The sequence below is a fragment of the Sceloporus occidentalis genome, unplaced genomic scaffold, assembly GCF_023333645.1.
Source record: "Sceloporus occidentalis isolate IW3139 unplaced genomic scaffold, rSceOcc1.0.p SCAF_6, whole genome shotgun sequence".
NCBI classification, from domain to species: Eukaryota; Metazoa; Chordata; class Lepidosauria; order Squamata; family Phrynosomatidae; genus Sceloporus; species Sceloporus occidentalis.
This window is the reverse complement of record NW_028316986.1, coordinates 84,661,030-84,686,050: the sequence shown is the minus strand read 5'-3', so window position 1 is coordinate 84,686,050 and position 25,021 is coordinate 84,661,030. Positions and strand designations below refer to the sequence as shown.

At 39.1% G+C, this 25,021-nt stretch overlaps 1 protein-coding gene across 2 annotated transcripts; it reads right to left on the bottom strand.

The window, feature by feature from the left end:
• Positions 1 to 630: 630 nt before the first annotated feature.
• On the bottom strand, positions 631 to 25,021 carry FBXO30 (F-box protein 30). 2 transcript variants are annotated; one of them, XM_089530241.1, is made up of 7 exons: positions 24,684 to 25,021; positions 19,470 to 19,569; positions 12,732 to 12,771; positions 11,037 to 11,068; positions 10,645 to 10,752; positions 4,791 to 6,882; positions 631 to 3,532 (listed from the first exon to the last, which is right to left on the bottom strand). In XM_089530241.1, the coding sequence occupies exons 5-7, from the start codon at positions 10,710 to 10,712 to the stop codon at positions 3,329 to 3,331; spliced, it is 2,364 nt and encodes a 787-aa protein (XP_089386367.1). In that variant the 5' UTR covers positions 10,713 to 10,752; positions 11,037 to 11,068; positions 12,732 to 12,771; positions 19,470 to 19,569; positions 24,684 to 25,021; the 3' UTR covers positions 631 to 3,328. The 2 variants fall into 2 exon arrangements, with proteins under 2 accessions (XP_089386367.1, XP_089386368.1); XM_089530242.1 differs by lacking the exons at positions 11,037 to 11,068; positions 12,732 to 12,771.

Here is a 25,021-nt window from a genome sequence, read left to right as displayed (position 1 = left end):
ACAGATAATACCAAACCCTATATCAGTAATGTTTTTGGACTCTGATTGACCATGGTAACGGAAGCTGAAAAGTAAACCCATGAATAATGTGGACTACTGTGGCTCTAAAATGCTTCCTAAATTGTGGACAATAAAGATATTTCCAGAACCACTGCCACAAATTAAGTGATGTATGAAAGTTAACCCTTATATATTCAAACAGAATGGTGTAAAGATGTAATAGCCATCAGAGGATATGATTTCATTATAATGCTAGAAGACAGACAAGAATTATTATAGTTCAGATAAACAACAAGAAATATTCCCAAAATACAATTTCGCCTTCAGACATCTCAAATGAATTTACATGTTCACTTATTAAAGTGTACCAAAGGAGAAATCCTAGAACACAGTTCTGGAAATTGTATTTCATAGTGACGTTCCTTCACCACCTTCAGCCTACTATGAGATAATTAAAAATAATTTTAAAACAGACAGCTTGGGGTGGGAATTGTGTGACTCTGCAGAACTTGCTGAACTGCAATGCTCAGCAGTGCCAATGGTGAGGAACATTGAATTGCAGCCCAATAATTTGGGGAGAGTTGTGTAAAGCCTGACTCAGGTTACCAACAAGAAAAATCATACACTAAATGAAAATGGCAAATGTGTTTTATTATGATTGACAAGATGTTGTAAAATAGCATTCACTGAAAACATTTAAACAAGGTAGTGTATTGGTTAGAGAAAGAAATTGCTGTGAATATGAAAGAAAGGCAATGCAAGTGGAAAAAATTACCATGAGAGACCCAAAGGCAAGGTACAGTACAGGAGAAAGAGTATTGAGAAATACCACTTTTTAAAAAAACAGAACAAAACTGCATAGCAGTAAAAAAAATACTGGTATCGGATTTATGTTGCATTTCTATACATAAGAGTAAACCAAACTGATTTTTACAGCGTTGTTTTAATAGCTCTGGATTAACTTTTTAAAAAAACACAGTATCTAGATTTAAAAGTAAAAGTGCATGTAGTGTTGAGAATGAAGTGTTCAAAATGCTTAATATGGTAGGAAATAAACCAATGGCTCACCACAGGTGCAAATGGTTTTCTTTTGAAGCTAGAGAGCCATCTAGTGTAGAAGTTCTTCAGCTGCAGTCTCTTCTAAGCAGCCAAGATATATTTCTGCCAACTTCTGTTCAACCACAAAATATGAAAGTTCATATGGGAAAGATATCTGATGGCAAAATAGTAGTGTATACAGAAGTAACTTGGTAAACTTGGAATGAATCTTCTTAGTTATTTCAAAATGACAACTCTCTTTAGAGAAATGCAAATGCCCACACACTGCTGAATGAAATCTTACTATACTTGCATACTGCAGGTTTTTTCTGAGTGTAGGGATAAATTAGATCAGAAGGTTCAAAACATTACCAGGCCTAATACAAAATGAGGCCTTGGATCCCCCTTCTCCAAACCACTATGCCTAAATCCAGCATTCTGTGAGTAGACAACACAGCTGAACGTTCTCATCCTCCCTTGCCCCTGCACATGTCTACATTATCCAAAGTGGGGATCTGGAGGGCTCTTCCGCCCTCCAGAGCTAGATGTGAATGCACATGGAGCTGGAATGGCAAGGACGAATCACCTCTTCCTGATTCCACTAGCATCTTTTATTCTGCCATCAACCATCTGCTACTGGATCCTGACATAAAGTGAGAAGTGTTCTTCTGTCAACAACATTCTGCAGGGCTGAAGGAAAACTTGCCTCTTTGAAGAGAAAGGCAGCTTATAAACAATTAAGTGATCCCAAAGTCCAGCATTACAAAAATCAGCTATACAGAGCAAATACATTCCTTAATGATCTCATCATATGGCACTAGAGAATGAGGCTGAGGTTTGTTTGTTTTTTAAGAAATGGGACAGCCTGAGTAATGAAAAATGTAATTATTTCCCAGATTAGATTCATATATATTGAACATATAAACTCCTGGATCAAGTATACTTGAGTTCATTAAAAAATTACAAACACAACCATTTTTATAATTATTTTTCAATGCTCTTCTTTAAAAGTGAAAACACTTTATCTGTAGTATCAAGCTCAATGATCCAGTAGTAGTATCAAGAATGAAAGCCTCTTTGTTATCCTAATATAGTTAAAGGCATCCTCATAGTTACAGTAAACATTCACCATAATGTCCTCATTAAGGAAGACTATGCTATGGAAAAATAACGGAGTTATAAAATGAATGCCTATGGGTTTAAGATATGCTTAAGCAATTAATAGGTTTCTCATCTTATAAAGATGGCACACTGGCACATCTATCCTAAACATTTTGATGTTAAGATCTGCTGAAATTTGCAAAGTGTGCTCAGAATCAGTCTCTTACAATCCAAAAGAACCTTGAGGCCTAGAGGTACATCTGTAGACGTGTTAACAGTAAGACGTATTTGATGAACATCAAAAATCTGAAGCCCTTCATTATATGTAGTAATCTAAAATTATGAATTCTGTGTAGCTAATGTACAGCAAGATTTTGTTAAATTCATCTTTTATCACGTAAATCAATAGAAGGAACATGTGTTAAACCAAAATGCTAGTCCAGGTGTACATTAATAACTGAAATACAATAGCAATTTGTTCCATTAGACTGCTAGTAGGAGCAGCAACATATATTGACCATCAAGAGAAGGTATCATTAGAAACAAATCTGCTGCCTATCAAATTCAGGTAAGACAATTTTCTGCTCTACTAAAAAGACTTTTGCCATTGCCTTCAAAGATTTGGGGACTGATGTATAACAACACTAAAGTATACATCCTATAACCAAAAACAGCATTAAATATGATTCATTCAACATACAGTAAATGAGCAGTCTTTCAAAAATGAAAAATCAGATCAAGACCTGCACTGCTAAATGCTGACTAGACTTCAGTTTTTAATTTGTTATATCCTAATTTGTAAAGAGACGAAACATATAAATTGTTTGTCAAATTATTTTCTATACCATTCAAAGTCATCTCTGAATATGCATACCTGTAGTAATCAGAAGGTAATCTTAAAAAAATGGATACCAATAAATCAGAGATATTCCCAATTAAAAGTTTACAGATTGCAGAAGTTATATAAAACTATCCTGTCCAGCAAGTTCCAATTTTTTCCAAACATTAAGGCAACTTTCATTATTTCTAACCAGGCAATGTTATAAAAAAATAAATGCCACTTCAAAACATTATGTACATAATGTCAAAAAAATCATCTTTAGTAAACTAATAAAGTGTCACAAAACATTACAGAGGTTATATATCAGGTGCTTGAGTGTGTGTGCAACTGGGAGAAAATTCTTTGTGTCTAAAGTACAGGTTTCAAGACAGAGCGCAATGACCGTCCTTCCTTTGTAAGCTCTCGTGTGACACACATACATGGCAGTGGCACAGCTTCCTCTCGTCTCTCCACAGCATTATAACTGCATTTCTTCAAGTGGTCAGCCATGCTTACAAGGTCAGCAAACTTCCATTCATTTACAGTACAAAAAGCTGTGCTGAATCTCCACACCTAGGAAATTAAAGAATAGTATCAAAGTCCATTACATTTAATTTCTTAAGATTCAAAGACCACATCAAGATGTTTAGCCAAACTAAACCAAACTAATTAAACAAAACAAAGGACTAAGCAGTCTTTTTTTCAGCAAAAAAATTTCTCAGAAGTTTTTTTTAAAAAACAAAGAAAAAGATTTTTATAATTATTTTATATGTGCTGTCTTTTCAGAGATAACCTAATATTTATTGTGGCAATATTTATATTTTGCTGCTGGAGAGCACTGCTCATCTTAAGTCTGTAGCTTAAGCTGACCTTGAATACTCTTTTCTGGATCTTGTGATTTATACACACATTATGAACCTGTTAACTTCAGCTGGGGCTGTTCTCAGCGCTGGGATGAAGGCAAGAGACTAACCACCTGATTTACCCTGCAGCCTACCTTGCTGCCGCCTCAGGTACGACACATCTACTTGGGTCTTGTATCCAGAAAATAAGCATGGTTGGCCAGGAAGATGAGACCAGCATTCCAAGACTCCAACAGGACTCTGCCAAACAATGTCCTTGCTTATGCCTCCCTCCCTAATTTCACTTCTATTATTTCTGCCTTAATTTATACCAGTCACAAGTTGATGGGTCTGAGAAGGAATTTCACTTAATGCTCCTGAATGGCTATTAGTTTCCAAGGTTTTTGCCTTCCTCTGTAGCAAACATTTTTGGTTGCACACATCTGCTTTCATACCTTTGCTTTTATTGTCTTAAATACAACTAACGTGTTTAGCGCTGGGCACCATGCTGGGACCACATCCTAGTCTTTTGGGAATGCATTATTGGGCCTTGTAGCATTGCTCTTAAAAATAAACCATAATTTTTTCTTACTGAGATTGTCATTTTATACAATATTCATTTATTCTTAAAGTTGCTGAACTTTATCAATTTAAGAACATCTTCCATCTCCTGTATATATCACTGTATAAAGTATATTTACAGCACACTGTATAGTACTTTTCATTCTCAAAACTTATATGCCTGTCTTTCTAGACTTCTGGGGGAAGAACTGTGAGGCTTTAGTGACTAGGTGAGGGGAAGGAACCATATGGCTCTTCAGGTGTTGAACTGCAATTCCCAAAAGTCCTAGTCAGAATATTCAATGGCAAAGAGATACAGTCAAAAGCATCCCAATAGGCCATAAATCTCACCCTTACTCTAGATAAAGAACATGAACATTCCAAATCACTAAAAAACCAATGTTCCTATCAAGGAAAAGTATACAAACCTTTTCCTTTACTTGCCATGAAAAACTTCCATCTGGATACATCCTCTTTTCCCAAAGCAGTACAACCATTCCACGTGCCTGTAGCAAACTTCCGCATACATCCCTCATTAGGTGTGATACTCGTGAAAGCTGACACAAACTAAAGCCATCCAGAAATCCTGCAATGTGCTGCAGAACTTCAAAAGGAAGATTACTCAGATGATCACTACGCAGTCCTAAGCAGCATCTCTTGTCAGGCTCTGTAAGCTTAGTGGATATACAGGGCTGCACCCCAAATGATCGAAGATGTCGATCATGAATAACTTTTGCCCCTTGTATTGAAGGACAAAATCTGCGCTGAGAGTATGTACATCCATAATAAGCAAGAGGACACCTCTGCTCCATCCAACCATTGAGACCAGCATGAATATCACCATGTACATTCTTAAAATGTGAAGAAAATTCATTCCGTCTAAATAGCTGTCCACAAACAAATGTAAACATTGAACGCTTTGTTTGGTATCTAGCCACACATTCTAGTACCAAGTCTAGCCCAAGAGTCTGGAAAGGGCTTGGATTTGAGAGCTGTGGATTTGCATGATCACACGCGGAGGCTGAAGCAATTTCTCCTACCATTGTGTTTGTGGCTAGGATTGCAGATGGGAGAGAAAATGTCTGAGTCCCAAAATCAACATGGTATCCATCAATAATACGACTATCGGATATTCCTCTCCCACCAGGAGAGTCTCCAAGGCAAAACAGTAAAGCTGCTGTGATTAAATCTATTCCCTGAACACCCATAGGATCTTCTGTTATTTCCAAATCTGATGTATCTACTGCTTTGTCTTCCTTTGGTACTGGTACTTTACAACATGTAAAATAGTGATTTGCAAGGAAATTGTAGGAACGATGAGGAATTAAAGAAAATGCATCAATGTTTCTAAGTCTGTCTTGTTCTACTTGCCTCTGTAAAAGTTCCTCACTACAGTCACGTGGCAGGTATACATGATTAATGGTGCCATTAGATAAAGTATGCAGAGGTATTTCTTCCCTAACTTGGGTTGATACAGGAATAGGATTGCAAGAACTCAATGTTTCATCACAAGGAGATACATTACATATACCATTTGTCAAACTAGATTGGTCAGATTTGCATCCATCTAGTTCTTCACTTTGTGACAACACATTTGTGTCTGCACTGTCTACATGGAAGCCATTACATAAAGAGGTATTATCAAGGTTCATATTCAGTGTGTATTGTTGGATGATATCATAACAAATGTCACTTGAGCCATTTTTTTCTACCTGGGCATTTTGAGTCAAGGCATCCAGCTGCATGCCACCAACTGCTCCTGTTTTATCATCATCTAGATAGTCATGCTCTGCTTTGTCACACATACTTGTATCAAAATTCTGCTCTTTTGTTTTAAAGTTTTCACTTGCTTCACGTGGTGAAAGACTAAGTTTCGAACTCAACATGTTTATATCTCTAGTAGCAGTGTTAAGGATATCTAGAGCTGTAGCTAAACTCTTAGTTGTTTCCATAGTAGCCTGATAAAGTGCACCATATGACTCTTCATCTACAGGCACCAAGCCGTTAGAAAGTGTAGCATCTGGAGCACTTGCAACAGAAGTCTGTTCTCTGGATTTTGATATTGGATCAGCTGTTTTTGATGTCATCGTTGCTACTCGAAGAGATTCTAGAAGCATTCGTTGATCTTGAAGGGCAAGAGCCATGTCTAACTGTTCAACTTCATCAACATCTTTACTTAGATTTTCGTACGATTTTCGATCTGCATAACTAACGGGCCATCGATTCCATTCCATTGTGCAGCATACCACACTTGCAGGGCAAGTTTCTAAATGTTCAGCAATTTTGTTTCGAGCTATAGTAAATGGACAGCCAAAACCACTGTTTAGACAAGGCACTCTTTCAAGTGGACAAAGAAGGCGATGTTCTTCAGCTTTACATGAATGAAACACTGCTCCACAAACCATAGAGCAACCAATCAAGTCACAGGAAACACCAGCTTCTGGTCTTGTCATACAACGTCGGCTTACACAGTTGACACAATGTAGATGTTGATGTTCTTCCATGGTATTAGGTTCAGCCCTAGGAAGAGGGTGAAAAAGCCAAGAAAAACAAGATGTTTGTGTTAACATCAAAACAAAATATTTGCTCTATTTGATTTATATACTATCTTTCTCCTAATGAGAACACATTGAGATACAGCTCACTATTAGATATAAATAAAAACACAAGAGGCTGAAATATTGAAACACAATGAAACTGTAATATTAAACACAATTGAATTAAAAGCAATTTTAAACCACAGTAGTATACTGTAAAAGGATAGCACTCATTCATTTGAAGCCCATACTTAACCAGCAAGCATAACTACTGTATTTTCTGGTGTATCCACGTATAAGACTTTTTAACCCAGGAAAATCTTCTCAAAAGTTGGGGGTCGTCTTATACGCCGGGTGTCATCTTATAGGGCAGGTACTGAAACTTCTGAGCCGGACTGGAGAATCTGCGATTGCAGCATGTGGTGGAGAGAGCTCAAAAACAGCCGCAGCCACATCCCCGCCATATGCGACAATCGTATGAAAGCAGCTACCGCTCTGATAGTCTTGGGGACAGGTAGGGCTGGGCAGGCAGGGAGAGCTGACCAATCCTAGCAGGCTTTGTATACAACAAGGTTTCCTGCTAAGTACCTGCATGTTATTTGAATTAAAATTACCATATTGAAATCAAATCTGATGTTTTTAAAAATTTTATTTGGTGTGTGTTGGAAGAGGGGTAGGCTTATATGGAGAGTATATCCCAAACTCTATATTTTAACTGGAAAGGTTGGGGGTCATCTTATATGCCCAGTCGTCTTATACGCCGGAAAATACGGTAAATAAAAAGGTCTTTGCCTGCCACTGAAAGGATATAAAGGAGTAAGCTAGCCTAGTGTTTTTATTCTAGAATAGATATATTAAGGTTGTACTGAAAATAATGCATTTGTGTCATTTTTCTCTGAAAGTATTAATCCAAAAGTGATCCTATCATACCACAACTGATATAATTTCTGCATTTCTAGGTGTTGCATAACCATGGATATGAAGCAGAAACAGGAAAAAGTCATCAGCTTCTTGACCAAAGAAAGATGTACTGCTGCCAACATCCACAAAGCTCAGAAATGTGTACAGTGAGGTGACAATTGATGAGAGTAATATGCAAATGTGGGTGAGAAAGTTTAAAGAAGGTGAAACCACTGTTGAAGACAAACCACGTCACTAAAACAGGGTGGACAACATGATTCAGGCAGAGCAGCATATGACTGTCCAAGAGGTTGTTGAGGAAACTGGCTGTGGTCACAGTGCTATTGAGCAGATTATCCACAACCTTAGACACAGGAAAGTGTGTGCCAAGCGGGTTCCTCATCAATTAACAGAGGGTTTGAAAAAAGAAGGGATGCACATTTGTTCAGAACTGTTGGCAGCATTTGAAGCTCACGTGGACAGCTTTGTCAGGAATGTTGGCATTGGTGATAAAACCTAGACATATCTGTATGACCCAGAGACCAAGAATTCGTCCATGGATGGCAACATTCAGCATAGAAGATTATGGTGAATGTCTTTTGGTATGACAAGGGGATGATTTTGCTTGATTTCCTTGAGAGTGGGACAACAATGAACAGTAACCACTACACTGCATCACTCTGGAAACTTTGAGATGCCATCCGTAAGAAAAGACCACAGAAACAGCTGAATACAATCTAGTTACAGCATGATAAAGCATGACCCCACACTTCTTCGGCAATGTCACAGGCTCTTGCACAAATGGAATGGTCAGTGATGCCACATTTGCCTTCTGATCTGATCACATCTGATCTGGGACCTTCAGACTTTCACTTGTTTGGTCAGATGAAAGAAAGCCTTTGGGGACGATGATATAAGCAAAGTGGAAGACGCTATCAGGCACTGGGCAGGGAGTGCCCAAAAAAATATTTCCAATTTTAAGATATTGTACAATTGATTTTTTACTCACCTTGTAGCGTTCTTCAATCGTTGCAAGGAAGCAGGGAAATTTCTTCTTTTTCTTCTAGACACAAAGTTTGCATCAAGAAGAAATCTCCCTGCTTTCTTGCTTTCCTTGCAACGGTTGAAGAACACTACAGAGGGAGCTCCATTTCCTTGATGACTAATGGGTGCTTCCAGCATTCAGACAGAGGCTCATTTCCCTTTTTACCAACTTTTGGAGGGCGATTTCCCAGTGATGAAGGCAAGTGTGAAAATCTTCAAAATGGTGAAAGGTCTGGAAACCATGATCTATGAGGAGCGGGTGTAGGAACTTGGTATGTTTAGGCTGGAAAAGAGAAAGTTAAGGGGTGACATGATAGCCTTGTTTAAATATTTGAAGGGATATCATATTGAGGATAGAGCAAGCTTGTTTTCTGTTATTCCAGGGACTAGAACATGGAGCAATGGATTCAAGCTACACGAAATGAGATTCCACCTCAATACTAGGAAGAACTTTCTAACAGTAAGAGCTGTTTAACAGTGCTACATACTCCCTTGGAGAGTGGTGAAGTCACCTTCTTTGAATGTTTTTGAATAGAGGCTGGATGGCCATCTGTTAGGAGTGCTTTGACTGTGTATTCCTGCACGACAGGGGGTTGGACTGGGGATTCTACTTAGTCTGCAACCCTAAGGGATTACTTCTAACAGTGAAATTTTTCAGTTTGTCTTGTGAAACCCTGACAGATGGAGCACTACTAGACAATTTGTGACTCTCTCAGACAGACCGAAAAAGCAGAGAGAATGCTTGTCAAATAGAGAGACTACAAGATGAGGTCATAAAATGTGAAAGAAGAAAAGGGCAAAAGCCCAAGCGTGCGTGCACACACACGCACACAAAACCCAGCGGGGGGGAAAACAGGAAGACAAGAGAAGAAAAACAAAAGTAAAACAGAATAATACAAGATTAGAGAAAGAGAAGGAGAGAGAGACAGAGAGATGAGGCTACTTAAGTGATCAAACAGATGATGAACACTCCAAAAGACACTGCTCTTGAGGAAGACAGAGAGACAATTAAGAGAGGCTTGGGCAGGAGCATGTGATATAGAGAGAAAGGGCAGGGTTCCCACCCAGACTACACTCATCCCTTCACATTTGCTGGGGGTAGGCACACAGGACCCCTGTGAATGTGGAAAACCACAAATAAAAACACTACATTTTTACCTGAGAGAACACCTCTCTAGGTATCACTAGCTCCTCCAATGCAACTCTGTGATCAACATCTGCCAGACACTGACTATAGAATTGCACTGGAGAAGCTACAAATGCTTAGTGGAGTGTTCTCTCTAGGAATCTCTAGGTCCTTCTGTGCAGCTTTTGGTTAAAGTTGACCATGGAGTTGTGCTGGAGGACATAGATATTCCTAGCAAGAACATATTAATAAAATCTATGAATAATCAAAGCCGCAGAAGTAAAAGCATTCTTAATAATACAGTTGGCTCTTCCCTTACACGGGGGATCCGTTCCAGACCCCGCTGCGTAAGGGAAAAACTGCGTAAACTCAAGCCCCATTGGAAACAATGGGGCTTGTTCTCATGGTGCGTACCTGGCATGCCCCATTGCTTCTTCCAGGGCATGGGAGAAGTCTTTCCGGTGCAGCTTCCAGCATATGCTGGAAGCTGCATATGGCACGCCCATGTATGACGTGGGCGTGCTGTACTACAATTTCATAGTTTTAAAAAAATAAATAAATGTTAAATTGGAATAATAATGTTTAATTTCAAAACAATGATGAAACTGGGGCAATTTGTTCTCAGTATCAGATTAAGACAGTGATTTTTACAAGCACTGGAGTCTTAATACTTACTTTTTTCCTTCAGGCAAACTCAAAGCTGAAACAGTAGGAATTCCATCTCCTGCCAACAGTGCAAACATGGTGAAAGAAATATTTCTCTCTTCCGGAATCCTGTGATACCTGTTATTAAGACACATTGTAATCACTAGATTATTTCAAATAAATTTGCAAAAACAGATTTTTAAAAAATTGCTTATTTAACAACTTATTCAAATGAGCTGTATTTCTATATTATAATTACAATACTTATAGTCCTTTGGGTATCTTGCCTACAAGCACAGAAGAACACAACATTCTGCCAACTCACAAGTACTGTAAAGAAATTAATTAATTAATTAATTAATTAATTTTTTAAAAACCTCTATCTTCCAAACAAACCAAACATTACTAATATAGATACATACTTGAATATATTCTCCCAAGTTTTTCAGAGGTCCTGAAAAAAAAGATTGACATTAAATGAAAAAAGGAAATATTACTACTTCCCAGAGAGTCCCATATAGCATTAAAATCATTTAATCCCTCATTTGTCAAATGTATTCATCTCTTAAAGGCAAAATAAGACAAATAAAAGGATAACTGTGTTTATGATTCAAAAACCAGAGAAGCACCCTGAAAAAGAATTACAGTATGTAGGCACTTAATCAGTATTTAGAAGTTTCCAGCCGCAACAGAGGCATCAAAAGTATCAACCAGCTTTATTAATAAATAACAATTTTACAGATAATCTAAGGATTTTGTCCTAGGAAAACTAGAGAAACCATTATTTCCCTGGATTGTTTTGTATCAACCATTACTAATGCTTTCTTGAAACAATGAGCTTAGATGTTTGCTTTCTTCAAGCAGTGTTCAAGATTTTCTATCAAGCATCAGAAGCACTAATCCATGTTAATGTAGTTGCTGCAATGATTTATGTCTTATTATGACCCTAATATGTTGGGAGTATAGCCAGACTCTCTCCAAAAAAGCATTACTTGTGTTAATATTTACAATTTACATAAACCATTTCAAATGTTCCAAATACCAAGTTCCCACAGACCAGTATGAATCTCACATTACAGATGAAAAACCAAGGAAGCTTCCTGAAGCTACCTTGTGAGTCAGTGATCAATGCAAGACTTGAACCAGGAAACTGCAGTTCACACATCTCAAACACCAGCAAGCACAGACTAAAAGGCTTCTAAATGTACCAAAATAAGCACTGATCTTTTTTCTTTCATGCACCAATTATATCTTGGACATTCTTAGATGGAAAAACTGACTCACCAAATCAAGACCTTCCAAGAGATAACAAAGCAAAGGGACTTTTTGTGTACTCTCCATTTCTGTTATATGCAGGTGAGGATAATCCCACAGCCAACACACTGGTAAAATAGATTCAAAAATAAAAACTGAACAAAACTCAGTGAGCTTGGGTATCAAATATCAGAAGCTACCAATTATCATAATCCCTTTCCCATTTATGGCAGGATTGAATGGTGTAAATGTTACATCTTAAGACTATCTTGTAATTAAATAGTTTAATCAAAATGATACCATGGCCTGTTACAGACTGCCAAAATAAAGCTGCTTCGGGTCTCTTTGGAGGTATGCTCTTTAAATGACACATGGGTCCTAAGAGTCCAGAGGTTGCGCCAAAGCCACACTCCATTCCTAAGCACTGGAGTGCAGCTTTGGTGCTGCTTCTGGATTCTTAGGATGCATGCATCATTTAAACAGCATACCTCCAAAGAGATCCCAAGCAGCTTTATTTTGGCAGTCTGTAACAGGTCCATGTTTAACGAAGTTCACCCCATCTCTCCAGTCTATGAACTATAGGCCTGTTACAGACTGCCAAAATAAAGCTGCTTTGGGTCTCTTTGGAGGTATGCTATTTAAATGATGCATGAGTCCTAAGAGTCTGGAGGTCGCGCCAAAGCCACACTCCATTCCTAAGCACTGGAGTGCAGCTTTGGTGCAGCTTCAGGATTCTTAGGATGCATGCATCATTTAAACAGCATGCCTCCAAAGAGACCCAAAGCAGCTTTATTTTGGCAGTCTGTAACAGCTTTATTTTGGCAGTCTGTAACAACAATAAACTATAAACTCTATTAACTTACCTGCATATTATTGCTGGAATGGTGGTTGGTTTATTTTTTCCTGTAAAAACAAAACAAAAAGACAAATATGTATAGTAAGGCTAATGAGGTGTGTCCTTTCCTTTTAATTTAATTTTAACTTTTTGATGCATGTTGACTTATTAGAAAGAAAAAAATCCATTGTCGTATCATTGATGTGAATTTACACTGCCATATACTGTGGATGGAACTATAGGTGGCCTCGCAAATATTCTCCAAAGTTACTGCCCAACAAAGCTCTGTCATGCATACTTGTTCATTCATACTATTAAGTCATGGGAATTTTGTAACTTGTGTGTAGCTAGGCTATTATATTAGAATCAAAGTACACTTTTACAGACATTTCACTGAAATAAACAGTGATTTTCAAGTAAAAGTGTTCAGTAATCAGTATCAAGTTACATCGAATTGACAGAATACCATGCCAATGACAACAGAATGCCTCACTTTGTTTGTATTTCACAATCCTGTGCTGTGTCATTCTTTTCATGGCTATAATATTTTAATTCCTAGTAATCCAAGCACTAAACCGGTTTGCACAGTTAGAAGTAGCAATCTTGTGGGTCAATTGCAATGCATGTGACTGCAGATTATGATAAATCCCATAAATGCTATTCAAACATATTTTGACTGCTTCAATAGATCTTGATCTGTAGAATTTTCCTTTCCTAATTTGTTAATTTTAGTTAATCATTTCTGTCAAAATGCAACATATCCACATTTAATGAAAGCTCTCATCTTCTGTCTCAAAGATCTCATTTTCTTACTTTCAACTCAAGCAGTTTATTATTTTATAATTTACTGCAGGAGGGATGTGTCTCTTTTGTAGACAGCAGTGTTTCAAACCCAAACAAAACCTTTCTGGAAGTTATGCTTCACAGGTACTGCCATCTCAAGATTAGAAATGCAAATAAACCCTACTCCATGTTCTTAGAACCATTATGAGACAGGACTTTTAATAAAAATACAAATATGGAGATTTTTTTAACATACTACATCATACAAGTCCACACATTGGTCTTATTGTAAAGAAGACCAATGAAAAACAAGAATAATGGGCTTGCAATCCAGCCTAGTAAATCTATTAACTCGAACAAATTTATTTCATTTATTACACCCCAGCAGCAGTTCCCAACCTATGCTCCAAGGAGCCCTTAGGGCTCTGAATGCACTTCCCAGGTGCCCTGCAGCCACTCGAGGAAAACAAAAGGAATAAAAATAGAATGAAATTAAAGGATAAGAAACAAAATTAACACTATTCCATTAACTTGTAAAACATAGGGTAGGTCTCTTAGAGGCTCCATCATAGAAATTGATTCTAAAAAGGGCTCCATGAGTCAAAAAGGTTGGGAATCCCTGCTCTAGGGCTTTGGGCATGAATGCTTATAGAGTATTTTTGTTCCAATTATTATCAGATTTTATTACAAACTTTTAAGTACCAGACTTGAAAAAGCCTAAGTACACAGTGAATTTTTGGTTTCTAATTCTATACAGACAAGCTTATATTAAGTAGCATTTGCTTCTGACTTTTACATTTGTTATCATCTTTTGTACACAAAAACAACTTTTTCAGTTCTAAAGGTGTATGATTCCAAAGGGTTGGTTGTCTTATAATTTACAGAGCTGATGGGAGAAATGCAGTTTTTCCAGACACACTATCTTATCTTTTTAAAAACAAAGATTTAAGGTTAAAAATATGTATACATCCTTGCATTAAGCTGCAATTTGTGCAAAAAGCATGAAAATGTCAGCATGCTAAGAGCATAATATTGATTATCTTTGATAGAGAGGCAGGATATAAATAAAAATGTTTATATTTTTATTATAACAACCTCTGATATATAGTTTCTTATCTAACAAACAAACCTAAAAGAACAGCTGCTCATTTCTGATTAGGCAATGTCAGCAAGTAAGTTCAGTTCATCTGAGATGTTGAAGTATGCATGCTTGCCTGTTACCAACCAAGAAACCTAAAAATACACACAGTTCTAGTAAGATGTTCACTGCTCTCAGAAGGTACACACCACCTGATGTTATTGTACATACTACTCAGCTGACTAGAGTTGTCAAAGTGTCTGGAAGGTCTGCTGCCACAGCTAAAATTCCAGCTGCAGCAAACAACCCTATGACCAATGTTTGTATGAACAACTAAGATCATAATAATGAATTGAAATAGAAAGCTCGTGGTATTCCAAGTGTAATCCAAATCCTTCTCAGCCTCTTGTGTATCCAGTTACTATAGCTACAGTTTTAAACTTTGAACAGAGGAATTATAACTCCAGTTCAGAAGGTATTTAACTATTTTATATAATTAACATGTTACCATAAGGTCAGTACAAATTTTCCTACTAATTTGCTGGACTCGGACATCAGATCAAACCAAAGTTTGTGGAACTGACTTAAACTTCCCAACTTAAAAAAGGCAAACTGTGATTTTGAACTACTTGTCTGTTTTTGCTTTTTCACTGGCTCAGCACTGCACTTCATAAATTCACCCTGACGTCCATGACACAATTTCTCCCATTTCCTGAGGCAAAGCAATTTCTAAGTATGCTTTTGTACACGTGCACAGAGAAATATGTTACAGTTAGAACAAACTGGATGTGATATGTTCAATAAAATGCTGGCTTAACCACTTCATATGTCCCTAGTACAAATAGATCCCATGTTGAGAGAAAGGAGAGGTATAAATAAAATGAATTCAAAGAAGCTAGGAAGCAGGAGTTAACCATCTTTCCACTATAGTTAAACTAGAAAATGATAATAATAATAATATAATATTTGTTTACTTATACCCCGCTCTTCAGCTAAAAGGTTATCAGAGCGGCTGACAAATTGTTAACTGGACATTTCCCTGCCCTCAGGCTTAGAATCTAAAGAGACAAGATACAAAAGGAGAAGGCAAATGTGTTCCAAGACATTGATTCTTTAATGGAAAATACGGTACCGGAAGCAGAAATAACATGGAAAGAATAGGGATAGGTTCCTTGATGTTGTTTGCCTTAAGTTGGTTCTGACTTCTGGCAACCCTAAGGCAAACTTACCATGGAGTTTTTAAGAAGGGGGTTGCCTTTGCCTTCCTCTGAGGTTGTGAAAGTGTGACTTGTCTAAGGTCACCCAGTGGGTTTCCATGGCAAAGCTGGGCTTCAAACCCTGGTTTCCAAAGTCCTGGTCCAGGACTCAAACCACTACACCACACTGACACAAGGTATTTATTGTTGTGCATAATTTCCAAATTGTGGAAACCCTAATGTGAATCTATCATAGGGTATCCTTGACAAGATTTGTTCAGAAGGGGTTTTCTTTTGCCCTGCTCTGAAATAGAAAGAATGGGACCTGCCCAAGGTCACCCAGTGATTCAAACCTTGGCATCTGGAGACATAGTCCAACACTGAAACCACTATACCAAGCTGGCTTAACACCACAGAAAAAAGAAGAGCAGTTCAATGTGTTTCAGCCAACCTTTCATTCAAAACTGATAATATAAACATGTGAAATAAAAAAAGCAACAAGTCAGGTAAGCCTTGCATAGAGAAAAACACTTTGAGCCTTGTAGATGCCACTTGAAAACTTGTTCCAAAATGCATCCAGGGATGTTTCCCCCCCCCCCCTTTTTTCAGCAGCCTTCACTTTTTAATGATTTCCAAACTTACAGATCTATGCTTTTTAAACATGGTGGTCAGACAGATTAATCTGCTGTCCCCTTTTCTTTCCATTTCACTGTTCACTCATGCTCATTAAGGGATTCTAAAGGCAACTGCTGTCTGCCTTGCCTGTTATAGGCAAGCACATACAGTTAAGTGTGCTCCAGCAGAATCCTATTCTTTCCCAGCTTGAGCTTTATTACATTGTTTACTGCAGACATGCTGCTGCAACCTGGCACCAAAATTCTTTTCTTGTAATCCTCTGTAACTACATTCCTAATATTGATGTTGCTAAAAGAAATTCCAGCTAGATAGAGGACAAAGAGACAAGGGGACTGGGCTGGTATAAAAAGGCTTTGCAAAAAGGAGCTTCTATGTCACAAGTTTTGTTAACTGAGATATGCCTTTATTAACATTTTTAATAAGCTGTGCTCTTGCTATCATAGCTCTATTTTTAAACCACTTCAGATATTTTCCTAGAATTGTTGGCCTTTTAAGTTTACTTTCACTCGCATTTAAAATGGCACCTCTCACGAAGTTAGCTAAACAAAAAGACTGAGGTTGATTTGCATACGTATAATCAAAGATCTAATATATTCAAACTTTTGCACAGGTCATGCTATAAAAATTTGCTTTGCATCAGAAACGTGTTGTTGTTTTTTTCCTGTACAAGGCTAACAAAACATTCAGAAAGTAGGCAGGAAAAAAATAGTGATGTTTCTTCATGAAATACATATAGAAAGAAACACTAAAGAAACTATTACAGCTTTGATTATATAAACCATAGAATTTTAAACTGTAACAAAACTAAGCACAGATCACCTACTACTGTTACTTCCGATATGTAGGACAAAAGGACTTGTTTTGTTTCTCCATTGCAATTTTTATGGTGAATAAGCCACACTGAATTTATACCTAGAGTACAAACTTCAATATAATTTCAAATGTTTGGTCTCCAGATTGTATTTCAGAAATACAGTCTTGACAGGTCTCTTTCATAATGTCTTCGTGACAAAACATTATAATCTCCAGAATGGACTGAGGAATATACCGTAAATGTATGTATTGTCTATAAAGTATATATAAATACAGTGCGCCTTGCTTTATGAGGGGGATATGTTCCAGACCCCTCTGCGTAAGGCAAACAGAGCGTATGCTTGAGCCCCATTGAAAATAATGGGGCGCATATATGACGTGCGGCGCAGCATACACCATTGCAACCCTGTTGCGCTGAAAGCCACATAAAAGGCGCCCACGTATGACATGGGTGCACTGTATGTGACTGTATGATAATCAAAACCATTTATAGAAGCTTCAAACGTAGTTATACATAGTGTACAGATATAATGTACAGTAATATCAGAAAACAGTAATACAATCACCCTTCCTAACTCGCGGATCTGAAATCCGCATCCTTGAATATGCACAGAGGGGCACCTCCACTATTTACAATGGCACGTGCGCCCAGCCGCATGCCCCATTCAAGCCTATGCGGCTTGAATAGATGCAAGCCTCCGTTTTTGCAGGGGGTCCAGGATGGATCCCCCACGAAAACAGAGGGTCAGCTGTACATAAATGATACAAGTAACTCAGACAGGATGATGAGACATCCATTCCTAAGATATTAAACAGGACATAGTGACCTGACAGGTCTTCTTCAGGTCATTTTCTTCAATTAATACTTACAAGGACTATGTTTATAACTAAGGGGATGTACAGACTGGCACTTTGTGCCGGCCTCTATGCACAGTGAGGGCTGAGTGTCCACACGCTTGAAGCCCTTACTGCACCACCCAGGCACCATTTTGGCATGCGCCCATCCACACAGCACATACCATGATGATGCACACTGGGCACAGCGCCCAAACAGTGCAGAGGGGGCATCAGCATGGTGCACCGGTGTGCCTATGCCCTTTTCGGGGCTTCTTTTTGCTCCCTCCAGAGGCCGTGGCATGTGGTTACTGCAGCCTCAATCTGGGGAAACAGGGGCTGCATCCCACCACCCGTCTGTACAGCCCCTAAATGACACTTATAAAGTTCAGACCTCATCGGGAGTAAACAAATTTTTCTATACTTCTTGGGTCCAAACTACAATGTAGAAATAATCCAGTCTGAGACTACTTTAATTGCCCAGGCTCAGTGCTAGGGAATCCTGGGAACTGTAGTTTATTGCGACACCAGCACTCTCTGACAGAGAAGGCTAAATGTCTCACAAAACTACAGTTCTCAAAAATCCCTAGCACTGAGCCAAGGCAGTTAAAGCAGTCTGAAACTGGACTCTTTCTGTAGTCTGTTTTGGATATAACTCAGCAGTTTTAATAATCCATTCTTCCATTGCCAATGCTTCAGTGTTCTCAAACTGGATTATTTCTGCAGTGTGTTTTGAACCTAAGTCACTGCACCAATTAAATGTCACATATACTGGAAATATGTATTGTCCTAATTCTCTTTACCACTATAGATAAATATTACAGTCACCAGGCAGCAAAGCTGTATGTAGAGCTCCAAATCATGTTCTGTAATAATGATAATATTAATAATAATACAATTTATTTATATTTCACCTTTTCCTTGCTAAACTTTCCTAAATAAATAATTCATTTGACAACACAGATTATTATAGACACTTACTATATATAGTCAGGTATAAGTCTAGAAATTTTAGTCAAAAAATGATTCCCAAAACCTGGGTCAACTTATTCATGGGTCACTGTAAGTACTGTACCATCCCCTTTTCTGAGTAGAGTGGCAAAAGGCAAGAGCTTAGTCCATCTTACAAGAAACTAAAGGAAGAACCACCCTTATCTATTTTTTCCACTGAGGTGCCATTTCTGGCCTTTTTGAATGTCTGTGTGGGGAAATAGCAGTGTGCATTGGCATCATTTTTCTTTCCTTCATCCTTTTCATCCTTTCTTACATGGCCCTAGGTTTTACCCTCGATTTATACATGGGTTATATAAAAATCCATAAATTTGGCCCCAAAACCTGCTCTCGATTTATACATGAGGTCGACTTATAGCCAAGTATATACGTTATTCCAGAGATAATAAAAATAGAAGGTATTCAGAAGCAGTACCTGAAGAGAGTGTAACACAGGGGACAAAAGCAGAGAGCCTGATTTCACATTTAAGGCACTTCTGCACTCAGCTCAATGTCTTCTTCCTCGCAACAGCAGACTATGTAGGGGAAAGAAGAAAAGAAATGTTTTAAAAGTATTCTTGTTAGGACCCTAAGAACTAGCCTAGGGTTGGGAAATGACTCAAAAGATGTGTATGTGAATCCAAGTATACCAATACAAATTCCAACGTTTTTACTTTGTCTTGAAGTAATCTGAGGGTGAGTGAGAGGTGCTGCTAGTAGAAGTCAGGGTAGCAAGCCATTGTGGTGTAGTGGTTTAGTGTTGGATTATATCTCTGGAGACCTGAATTCGATTCCTAGCTCAGCTATGGCACGGGACAGACTTCCCAAAAAGGGTGGCCTGCCAGTGGCCTAATTTCCTCCGGAGGGAAGCTGCATCCGCCAAACCATGCAGCTTACCTCTGGAGGAAAAAGAACCTGGAAAAAGCAGGTTCTTTTTGCACAGCAGGGCCAACGTAACAAGTACACCAGAGGTGCACTCACTACGTAAGCAACATGCGGTGACGTGTGGACGCCGCACGGCACTTACATAAGAATGGCAGCGCCCGTGTACACGGGGTGCCCTCATTGTTATGGTGCCACACTGTGTTAGGGTTAGGGACCGTGCAGTTGCCACACAATCCATAACCCTAAAATCGGTGCCATTACGGCACATTTGCGTGATCTGTACTGTGCCTATGAAACCCATTGGGGAGTCATATGCTCTCAGCCTCAGGGGAAGGCAATGGAAAACCTCCTCTGAACCAATCTTGCCCAGAAACCCCAATGACAGGGCTGGCCTAAATCAAAAATGACTAAAAGGCACACAACACACAGAAAGAGAGAGAAGTCAGGGTATATGTGCTATCCTTTATTTTGTTTCAGGTATTTTAGACCTTCTGAGCTAATGTGAAGTAGTGGCTTGAGTACTGGACTAGGACTCTGGAGACCATGGTTCAAATGTCTGCTCAGCCATGGAAACACAGTGGGTGACTATGAGCAAGTCACATTCTCTCAGCCTCAGACAAAGCCAAAGGTAGATTATCTCTGAACAAATCTTGCCAAGAAAATCCTATGATAGGTTCACTCTAGGGTAACCATAAGTCAGAAATCAAAAACAACGAGAAGGCACACAACTTTATGTCTTGCAATTCTGTCTAGTGAGTCTTTGCCTTACCCTGCTGCTAATTAACCATATGGTTTAATCCTACTGGTGAGGTTATCCTACAGCCATATGTCATTGCTACAAACATCTCTAAACAAGAACTGCCTGAAATGCAGGTTTCATGATAAAGCATGAGGCCAAACCAAGTAAGACATTACGGCAGGATGGACTGAAAATGCCCAGCAAAGCCCAAGAATACTAGCAAGTTCATTACATATACTGTAGAAAAGGCTTCCTTTTGATCTGGGATGCTGTTCTGTGAATAGCTGTATCTATATATAGTGTAAATTGTTTATGTTCCTTGTTACAATTCTTTATAATGAAATAAAATACTATTTTTAACTGTTATGGATATTCTGAGATATAATATGCATGGTATCTGTGTGCCATGACATAAACCTTCTAGCTGTTGACACCCACACATACAATGAAGACAACTAGAAGGTGGACTTGCTTGGTGGGGGCAAAGCAAAAATTGTGAATGAGATGTTTGAGTTTTATATGGCTGTGGTTGCAATCCAGATGCATACTAGTATAAGCCTTACTGAGTACACTGGGAGCATGTTATTTATGAAAGCCTTTATTCTACTTGAATTAAAGCATTTATTTAAAACAAGACACATTGGATTATTACTTCTTGCTCTAATATGTTTTTAGCCAGCACTATTAGTGATTTTAAAAAATGACATTCATGAACTTTCTTTGATTTTAACAACAGATTATAACAAAAAAAAAAACCTCACCCCACTCCTTGCATTGGAGGGTTTAATACAAATAACCAAATCCAATCAATACTGCACCCTATTTACATCAAGCAATCATCTTAACTATAAAACCCTGGGAGTAAACCATAAAGATGTATGGAGGGGTGTATATACTTGAAGAAAGGTGAAATAAGGGTGTCTATGAAATAACTCCTCTGAAAGTAAACAAGAAATGAATGTTTAGGACATGGTATTCTAAAAGTATTAAGTTCAATCCTCCAAAATACTAGTATCTAAACTAGTAATCTAAGCATTACAAATGAATATACCAGTATGCTATTTAAGTATTTCACCATTATGTAAATGTTGTCTAAAGTTTCTTAACCTCCTTCATCTGGAAAAAGTTTGTCCACCAGTTAGCACCCTAACAATGGCTAATCCCAGGCAGACTATACACAAGAAATCAATGGAAATTCAGCAAGTATTCAGTAAGGAGCTGTCCATACAGCCCCTAAGGAGTGGCATGCTGTTGCCCCTTTCCTAGCCGGATTGGGGCCACAGCAACTGCACACCGCTGCCCCAATTCGGCCTTTCCAGGGCACAAAAAGGAGCCACAAAAAGCGGCTCCTTTTTGCACCCTGGAAAGGACACCATAGCAGCGGCGGCACAGCTTTATAGTGCTCCTTCAACGCCATAATGCTACCCACTGTGTGGTATCACACCGCCCTGGGGGCAGAGCAGGGCATGCGTCATGGAGATGCTCAACGGCCGGTCTGCACAGCCCCTAAATCTACTCCAGCTGGGACTAACAACTGAATTATGCCCACAATGTTGTTGGTTTCAATGCTGGACTAAAGGCTCTGGAGACCAGGATTCAATTCCCAGCTTCAGCATAAAACCCACTGGGTGACCTTAGGCAAATCCATGCTCTCAGCCTCGGGGGAAGGCAATGGCAAACCTCCTTTGAACCAATCTTGACAAGAAAACTCCATGAGAGGGACACCATTAATCAGAAATGACTTGAAGGTACACAGCATACACACCATAAGCCAACGGGCGACTTGAAAGTGTGGACCCCCACCCACATGACATTTAAATGGTTAAAGAAATACTAAATATTAAAATTATTTTGTTCTTAGAGATTTTGACAAATGTGAATGATTTCAAAGCCTTGTTTTCAAAGAGCAGTTGGCAACTGTGACTCAGCTAAAACATGCGTTGAGGCACTACAGCTGTAAGACACAGACCATGCTGTTTAAAAGGACATTCCAATTGGACAATGAATTGCCTTCCGGATTTTTTTAAATGTCCCAGTTTAAGTAACTCGCTTTAATGTTAATCCTATTTGCATTGCTTGCCTATACAGTATACTGCTATATAAAGCTATATACTGTATTGCTTCAGAAATATGGTGGCTCCTTTGTGCAGGAAAGCACAGCGTTCACATTAACTTCTCTAAGAATAAGGCCGAGTATCTATGTTCACTGGCCTTTTTGCAAACATTTCACTGTAATTTCACACTTTTCTTATTGGCTGGGTTTTTAAAAACTATATTCTACTTTGAAATATTGCACAGTGTCACCATTACCTACTCCCTTCAAGCAGGCTCTCTTTCATGCCCTATGTGTGCCTGCAATGTGAGTGGGCTTCAACAAGTTAATTTTAAAAGCCGACGCTACTTTCACCAGAGCTCTGCTCTTCCTTACAAAGTGGTGACTAAAACAACAATCCTTCCCTCTGGCCCTCATGGGGAGCCAGGAGCAGTGATGCCTCCTTTTAAGGCACAGACTTTCCTTCATAAGACAGCCCTCCTCACTGGAGCCAGTCACTTGGGAAAAAATCCAGTTCCATGTAACCATTTCCCACACTATCTACTCACATCAGGAAGTCAGAAACTGTCAGACAGTGGGTCCAGAGCACTTCTCTGTAGAGAAAATTATTTAACACCTTGCCTTGAGCTGGGATGGGGGTGAATCTGGGGAAACCGCCCAGCTCTTGTCAGGCACAACAGGGCTCTTTATTGCATCGCTTGGGAGGAGAGGAGCATGTGCTTGTTCTGCCTGAACTACTGCTGTTGCTGGGTGCCTTCAAGTCTTTGGTGTTTCTGACTTATGGTGACCCTGAGGCAAACCTATCACAGGGTTTTCTTGACATGTTTCTTCAGAGGGAGTATGCCATTGCCATCCTCTGTGGCCAAGAGAGTGTGACCACCGCTGGGTTTCATGGCCGAGGGAGGATCCGGACCCTGTTCTCCAGGGTCCTACTCCAACGCTCAAAATACATACAGGGTGACCAGAGGTCCTCCTTTCCCAGGGCCTGCCCTACATTTCAGCCTTCTGTCCAGGAGGAATTTCCCAAACGTCCTCAACTCTGAGCAGGACTAAGAAGCATGCATTTACATTTCCTGGAGTGTGCTTTTAGCCTCATGGTGACCAGCTGCCTTTCTTTTCCAGGAACTGCCCTTCATCTCAACCTCCGGTTCAGGAGGAAGTCCATATTGTCCTCCATTTTTGAGCAGGACGAAGAAGCTTGGGTTTACATTTATAGCAGTGCTTTTTTTCTGGACTGTCCTCCATTGAGGTGCCTTGTCCTCCTTTGCAGTGAGGCTGTCTGGTCACCCTATATATCTATATACAAATGTGTATGTATGTTTATGTATATGTGTGTGTGTGTGCATATATGTGTGTATGTACATATGTGTATATATATGAGCATCTATATATTAAAGTGTATGTGCAAGTATACATATATGTATATTTGTGTGTGTATATATATTGTATGTGTGTTTATATGTGTGTGTATATATGTAAGTATATATGTGTGTACATGTTTGTGTGTGTGTATATAATAAATGTCTATGTGTATATACATATATATAAAACTGTGTGTGTATACACAATATGTGTACAATATATGTCTACATATATGTGTGTTTATATATATATATTAAAATGTGTATATATATATATATATTTGTGTGTGTATGAAAATGTATGTGCGAATATATGTACGTATATATGTGTACCTATATTTGTGTGTGCATATATATATATATATATATATTGTGTGTGTGTATATATGTGTGTTACATATATGTGTGTGTGTGTATACAGAATATGTATGTCTACATATATGTGTGTGTGTGCGTGTATATAGATATGTTAAAATGTGTGTGTGTGTGCATGTATATGTCTCCATATATATATATATATATATATATACACACATCTCTAACCCCCCTCCCCCGTGCCCCTGTCCCGAGCAGCGCAGCCTCCGGTGCCAGCGCATAAAGAAGGGCACCCACCAGCTGTCAGCCCAGTCATGGCCGCCTTCCTCCTCGGCAGCCCTCCTCCCTGGGCCAAAGGCAGCCCCCACCCAGGCGCCTCCGACGCCGGCGCCCTTTGTTTCCTCCTCGTAAACCGGGTGGGAAGAGAAGAGAAGAAACGAGGAAGGAAGAGCCCAAGCGCCTTCCTGGCTCACCGGCTTCGGGCCACTGGGCGCCTCGGCCTCTTCTGCGCCAGGCGCCTCCAAGACCAAGCAGCGCTTCTGCTGCTGCTGCTGCTGCGGCGGCGGCGGCGGCCCCGCCCAGGCCCTCCAAGATTCGATCCGGTTCCGGTCAGAGGGAGGGAGAAGGGCGACGAT

Bases quoted from the DNA above. Each gene is read 5' to 3' on its own strand.
- FBXO30 (XM_089530241.1), bottom strand. From the start codon at position 10,712: ATGTTTGCACTGTTGGCAGGAGATGGAATTCCTACTGTTTCAGCTTTG. The intron at 6,883-10,644 runs GTAAGTATTAAG...CCCTCTTCCTAG, and splicing joins AGTTTGCCTGAAGGAAAAAA to GGCTGAACCTAATACCATGG. The intron at 3,533-4,790 runs GTTTGTATACTT...TTAATTTCCTAG, and splicing joins CATGGCAAGTAAAGGAAAAG to GTGTGGAGATTCAGCACAGC.